Source organism: Theobroma cacao, chromosome 3 (assembly GCF_000208745.1).
Source record: "Theobroma cacao cultivar B97-61/B2 chromosome 3, Criollo_cocoa_genome_V2, whole genome shotgun sequence".
Lineage (NCBI taxonomy): Eukaryota > Viridiplantae > Streptophyta > Magnoliopsida > Malvales > Malvaceae > Theobroma > Theobroma cacao.
In genome coordinates, this window is record NC_030852.1 from 21,644,022 (window position 1) to 21,651,342 (window position 7,321).

The 7,321-nt window shown below is 35.0% G+C and overlaps 1 protein-coding gene across 1 annotated transcript; it reads left to right on the top strand.

Moving 5' to 3' along the window:
• On the top strand, positions 459-5,416 carry LOC18604688 (probable arabinosyltransferase ARAD1). The gene is made up of 3 exons (XM_018118251.1): positions 459-717; positions 992-2,401; positions 4,661-5,416. Exons 2-3 carry the CDS (start codon positions 1,427-1,429, stop codon positions 5,165-5,167), a joined length of 1,482 nt encoding a protein of 493 aa, XP_017973740.1. The 5' UTR covers positions 459-717; positions 992-1,426; the 3' UTR covers positions 5,168-5,416.

Genomic DNA, 7,321 nt, shown 5'->3' on the forward strand with positions numbered 1-7,321 from the left:
AATGTTGTGGTACAATTCAATATTTAATCAAAACATAAGGATAGATTTCACCTGACTTACTCTTTTTGAAAAAAATAAAGAAAAAATTGAGTGATTCACTTCATCCCCTCAACAAAAAATGTGCAAAAAAATAACGGTTATTTTTTTGGATTAAATTAGAGAGAATAATATGACAAGTAAAATATATTAATTTGATTCCATCAGGCAAGGAGGAATAACGAGCAGTGAGCCAGTAAAGTAAGTTGGGAATCCAACTTCTTTTTTGTTGTTCTTGCGGTGCAAGTGCAAAATTTTGTATTTCTTGACTTTTTGGAAAGTGGGAAAGCGCACTTGTTTCTCAATATCAAAGAAAGAAATAAAATAGTTAATTAATTAAGTAATTAATTAATGTAAAAAAAGACAAAAACTACTCTGGAAAAAAAGGAAACACAAATAAAAGTCCTGTGGTTCCCGTTCCTTCTGTCCGTGCTTCTCTCTTCTATTCTCCAAGTTGTTGACAGCTACAGAAAATGTAATTCCCATAAGACTATTACTTACTACTCTAAATTTAGCTGTGTATCATTATGACATTTAACAAAGCTTAAAAAGTGCTGAGTTAAAGGTAATTATTTTAATCAAAGACCTTTGCCTCCCCCTCCCACTCTGTTTTTTGGTTCTCTGTGCACTTCCCAAAAGAACGATTCTTCACTCCATTGGGCAGGCCCAAACCTCTTCAAGGTATTTTTTTCTATTTCTTTTTTTTTTTGTCATTTTCTTGCAATTTTGCAGCTGCCCGTTTCTGCAAATCATCCAACTTGAATGCCCAGATGATAAAGTTCATTTTTTTCCCACCATTTTTCATGCTAGTTTACTTTTTTTTTTTGTTTATTTTAAATAGTTTTTACGATTTATTTTCTGGGATTTCCATTTTCATATACTTGTATGAGATAAAACGAGCAGTCTTTTTGAGTGTTCATTTTTGTTTTATTTTTTTGTTTTTGGTGTTTTGCAGACTAATGGTATTTTGCTTCGATGAGCAATCCAAAGAGAGGTGAAGCGGATGGTTTTTTTCTGAGAGGTACACGATTCTGCGTGTTTACCAAGTTCGTAAGAGTATAATCTGTGGTCAAATTTACAGGAAAGGAATATTTTTTACTTAGATTAGTGGGTTGGGATGTGTGCAGAAAGCCCGTCTCTTTAGTGCTATGAAATTTCCATAGAAATAAGCCTCCTGAAAGTCTTTTCAACACACCCTTCAGTGTTTAAAGAGAAAAATAGGGTTTTAGCCACCCGTTTTGTGCTGACCAAGTAGTAATAACTGTTTACAAATTGAATGGAGGCATCACTTTAGCAGTTTGCTTAGAACTCAATCGGTGGTTTCCTTCTTTTCCTTGTTTGTTTTATTATCTGAATTTATTAAATTGCCTGTTTGTTTTAGATATCATCAATGTTGGAAAAGGGCGTCTTTCCCTCAAGGTTTCTTTTCTATATAATAACCATTTCAATGTTTCTTTTGATCCTTTCTTCTGTGTTTCTTCTTCAATTTGGGAATACATCTCTTATTCCCCGCTCAGTTTTCAAATTAATTCTTCTTAATGGTACATCGGTTTACTTACCCAATCTCAAAAGTGAGCAAATAAAATTACCTTTCCTCTCATCCGAGTCTTCACAAGTTGATGCTCAAATACCATTAAGAAATGGGCAGTCATCTTGTCAGATATCCAGTTCTGGGAAGAAAATGTGTGCTTCCTGGCAGCAAAATTTAAAGTCCTGCGACACCAGTGAGGCACTTTTAAGGGTATATATGTATGACTTGCCTTCTGAATTTCACTTTGGGTTATTGGGTTGGAAAGGAAAAGCAAATCAGATGTGGCCTGATGTAAACGACCCAAGTATAATCCCATTGTACCCTGGAGGGTTAAATCTACAGCATAGTATGGAGTACTGGCTCACTCTTGATCTTCTATCTTCAAACACACCAAATGTGGTCAGACCATGTTCTGCAATTAGAGTTAAGAATTCAAGTCAAGCAGACATAATATTTGTGCCATTCTTTGCATCCCTCAGTTACAACCGGCATTCCAAGCTTCGAGGAAAGGAGAAAGTTAGTGTTAATAAAATGTTGCAGAATAAATTAGTTCAGTTTCTGATCACACAGGATGAATGGAAGCGATTTGGGGGGAAGGACCACTTAATTGTGGCCCACCATCCAAATAGCATGCTGGATGCAAGAGGAGAACTAGGTTCTGCAATGTTTGTGCTTGCAGATTTTGGGAGATACCCTACCGAAATAGCAAATCTTGAGAAGGATATAATCGCTCCTTATAGGCATGTTGTGAGGTCCATTCCCAGTACTGATTCAGCCCCATTTGACAAACGCCCAATACTAGTCTATTTCCAAGGAGCGATTTACAGGAAAGATGTAAGTTTCTTTTCCTTTTATGAATTGAATTATCCAAATGTTTGTTTCTATTTGTTTTGTTGACTTGAGAAAGAAACTGCTACTGTGAATATGGATATATTAAAGTAGTATGAAGGCACGTTTCTCTTTTCTTCAACTTGATTAAGTGGAAATTCAAGTGACTTGATGAAGATGTTGCTCAATAATTTCCTGGTAAGACTAGTAAGTAAAACTTGTGAAGTGATTGTTATGCGATATGAACATCAGCAGGTGATGAGAGAAGAGTAGACAAAATACAATATGCTTTTATCACTCTAAAGAAAGTTGAAGTTTTCCCTATGCTATATTTCCTCTAGGTTCAACTACTTGTTTGGAGATAGATGACAACAATTGCTGTGCTCATTAAGCTATAACTTTTAGTTGGAAGTGATTTTTTTTCTTTTCTCCACAGTTCTTTGAAATTATCAAAACCATCTAGTATCGTAGCCATTGCCATATAATTCAAAACAGTGAGCTCCAGTTTGAAGGTGACTGTTCGTGTAGGCTTGAATGAGCTAATGAAAGTAGGCTTAGATGAGTAAATGAAAGTATGGTTAGAGACTTTTTCTTAGGTTTTCATGCACTGGGAGGTGTTGTTGAGATAAGGGAGAATCTCTTTGGGAAAGGAGAGAGACGAGGGATTGGTTTTTGGTGGCAGACAGAGTGTGAGCAGTTGGATCATGCATTAGGCTTAGGATTCTCAGAAGATTAATTGATTATAGGCAGGGTACCTAGATCAGATAGAGCAGCATTATCTGCTAGCTAAAATGGATTATAGCAGAGTTCTCCAAAAAAGAAACTTCTTTTGCACCTTGGGTCACATTAGAGACAGGGTAGTCCAGTTACTGCAACTTTTTGTTTCAGTTTTGGGCAAGGAATGGAGGAAGTAGTAGGCACATCTTTTTTCCAAAAGGATGTCTCATGCTCTGATCTACACTGCCCCGGAATTTTTCACATTCATAGGGATAATATCAGTATCCTGGAAAATATTTAAAATCTTTGTGGCACTTGAGCACTTGAAATGAAATTATAACCTTTTTCATGGTAATCGAAAAGCAAAAAGATATTTCATTCATGATGGACCAGAGAGGACACTGATATGGAACAGAAGATAATGGTATATGCAGGGGTGGAGCCTCCTTATATGGATGGCCCCCCCAAAACTTTTAAAATTTTTTTCATAACATATAAAAATTTTTAATTTTTTTATATATTCTATTACTTGCTCCCTCAAAATAATGTTTTATTTAATGATTAATATAAATAAAAAATAATAAAATAATTTCACTTTTCTCACTCAATTTTAAATTTTTTTAATTTATATCATTATTTTTATTTATATTTGTTTATTTTTTTCATTTTATTCCATTTGTTCATATGTTATAAGTTTATATAAATATTCTTTTTCAAATTTCTACAAACCATTAACGATGTTCTTTGTCTTTCTTTTTTGTTATGTAATATGTGGTAGCTACCTTCTACTTGCCATGTTCTTTTTTTTTATATTACATAAATTTTATTTTTTATGATTTTAATCTTTAAAAATTTCATCAACGTATCATTTTTTTATTAATCCTGATTATGTAAGAGGAAATTAACTTGAGTATTTTTTTTTATATGNATCAACGTATCATTTTTTTATTAATCCTGATTATGTAAGAGGAAATTAACTTGAGTATTTTTTTATATGCTTTACGTTTTATATTTAATTAAAATGAAATTATCTTGAATATATAGTATTTAAATAATTCTGATTATATAAGAAAAAATCAATAATTTTATGTATTACGTTTTTAACCATTTATATTTTACAAATTATAGTTTTATATTTAGTTTCATATTTCTATTATCAATATTTTTATTATTGATTGAATTTAACATATTAGTTTTTTAAAATTTTTAACTCTTATTTAACTGTGTTTGGCTCTCCCCAATAAAATTTGGCTAGCTCCGCCCCTGGGTATATGTAACATCATTTCCTTATTTCAAGTGCAGATTAGAGTAAAGGGAACCAATTCCTAGTTACCATTTATGATACTAATATAACTGCCATGGTTCTTGTTAATGTGATTTCCAGTGCCCTCTCAATTACCATTCCTATTCTCTTAAGTTAAACCAGCAGTAACATTTCTCATTATACTTGCTTACTAATTGAATTGAAGTCTGAAATTGTCATCCTGGGATGTACCAGGTTAGATCTCTCTCTATAAGTATAACTTTGGGTCTGTAATTTTTCTTCAGGGAGGAGCCATTCGCCAGGAACTGTATTACCTTCTCAAAGATGAGAAAGATGTACACTTTGCATTTGGCACCATTCAAGGGAATGGAGTCAACCAGGCTGGGCAAGGGATGACCTCGTCCAAATTCTGCCTCAATATTGCTGGTGATACACCTTCTTCCAATCGTCTCTTTGATGCTATTGTCAGCCATTGTGTTCCTGTGATTATTAGTGACGAGATTGAGCTACCATTTGAAGATGTCATCGACTACACAGAGTTTTGCATATTTGTTCGTGCATCAGATGCTGTGAAGAACGGATATCTGCTAAAACTTCTTAGAGGAATTAAGAGAGAGCAGTGGAACAAGAAGTGGGAAAAATTGAAGGAAATTGTTCGGCACTTTCAGTATCAGTACCCATCCCTGCCTTGTGATGCTGTGGATATGATTTGGGAGGCAGTTGCACGGAAGGTTTCTTCAGTACAATTTAGAATTCATAGGGAGAACAGATATCGCAGATCAGGCAGATAAAATGATAAACAACCAGTTCTAAGATCAAAAGGATTTTAACCTTGCATTCGATGGAGATCATAAGATTTATAGCTGGTTGTACATTTAAAAAAAAAAAAAAAGTTCATGAGAAACAAACATGGATTTGTTGAAGATCTGTAAAGGCCTTCTTTTCACTCCTTTATTCATGCTGAGCATTGAGTATGTTTTGTGGGTCCAATACATATTTTGATTCTGAGAACACAAATTCCATCATTCGGTTAAAGTTCATCAGGCTTGTTCATTTCTTTCTCTAAGACTGATGCACAGGCTGAATTAAATACGCAACGCAACAGTACAACAGAGTATATAAAAGATTTTGCAAAGGCTATGTTGGCTACGAGCTCCTAGTTTGAAGAATTGCATCATTCATTACTTGCAAGTTTTGAGAGATGAAAATTTGAATGAAAAGAAATTTGAGTGTTTCATTGCCACATTCAAAAGCTAAAATCAACTAAGATGAGTAAATCCTTTTTCTTGGTAAAGAAAACTAGGAAGCATGCTACATTTGTGTATAATAGAAAGTACAATCGTCCTTAGGTATTCTTCTATTGGTTAGGACCTAGTTTTATACAATATAAGGAGAGAAAATCCTGGCTAACAGCTGCAATTTTTCTGCTCAACCAAAAAACTTTCGACTGAAACAAATGAAAATGTAGAAAACCCAATAAACCCGCATGGAGAAACAACTGAGAAAGCAGAAATCCTGTTGCTTTTCTTTGCATCAGTTATAGCCTCAAGCCATCACATCCTTTGCTGACAAACTGCCTCACCCACTTCTGTCTGTGAAATGAAAAATCAGCTTCAGGTGTCAACATCTGTTGTGAATGGGGTCCGATCCTTTTCTTACTCTTCTTTTGTTTGACTGATTGGGATCAAACATCATTGAAGGTGCAGGTGCCAAACTTTGCCTGGTTTGCAAAGAGTCCACATCAACAGCCTTGAGAAAGCGTGAGTTTTGAGCAAATGGTAACAACCCTTTATCCCATCTGAGAGCAAGATCAATGCCTCTCAGTCCAGAAACCATCTCTGGTTGAACTACCAAGAGACAAATACAAGCAAGAAGAATGACCCTATTAACTGAGAAAACCATGTTTCTGCTCGAAGAGGAAAGAGAAGAGGGACAGAAGACAGAGGTACCTCTGGCTGGAGGCAATGATGAGAAAATTAACTATGTTGTCTGAGACAGCACCAGCCTAGTTCCTATGGCTTATATCTGCGGGAATGAGCCTGAGGTTTATCTTTTATGGGATTTGGAAGACTAAAAGAATAAAGCAGGAGGGGCCCCAGAACATGTAGGGAAGTTTAGATTCACCTCAATCATAAGCCTGCCACAGAAGCAATATAAAGGCTGTATTAGAAGACTCTGACAGGTTTGAACAAAAAGTTAGAGTTGGAACACTATCCTTGGGAAGACAAGTATCTTTTCATTTTGGTTTCCCTACATCTCCCTATCATTTGCCTTGCTCTTTTTTACCAAACAAAGACCAACCTCTTGAACTCTCAGCCGACTTGCCACATCATCCGACCATACTGACATGTACTTGCTCCATGTCTTCAACTATGCCTGGCCAATAGCTTACAAATATGTACATGGCTCAAGAGAGCAGAGCAGTAGTTTTGCTGCTTCATTTCATTTTTCTTTGGGTAAGGATAAATTCAATACAACATATTAGGACCCAGTAATGGGAATATTATTTGCTATATATCCATGATTATAATTCTCATACTACTAATAAATAAACAACCAGGTTTGGACATCATATTGTTCAATTTTTCCTCCCGCTCTATTGTTTCTCCCCAGGATAATAGAAAAATATTATTGAAACATTAAGAAGGATGATTTTCTGAATTGAGAAAAACTTCGTGGTTTTTTCTCTGGATACAAATTGAGAAAAACAAGTTCTGATAAGTAAGGAAATCTATCGAGTTAATTGCGTTATTATGCGTATGATTAGCCATGACAACTAAAGTGAGTTTGGGTGGGCAAAGCAAAGCCATGAGCCAGCCAGAATTCAGATAGGTACAGTAACAAGAAAGCCATTAAAAGTAGAGATGTTGGGGCAAGGGTGAGGAACAGTAACATCCCAAAAAAAACCAATCACTTGCTTTATGCTAAACCAACTTTAGAATTCC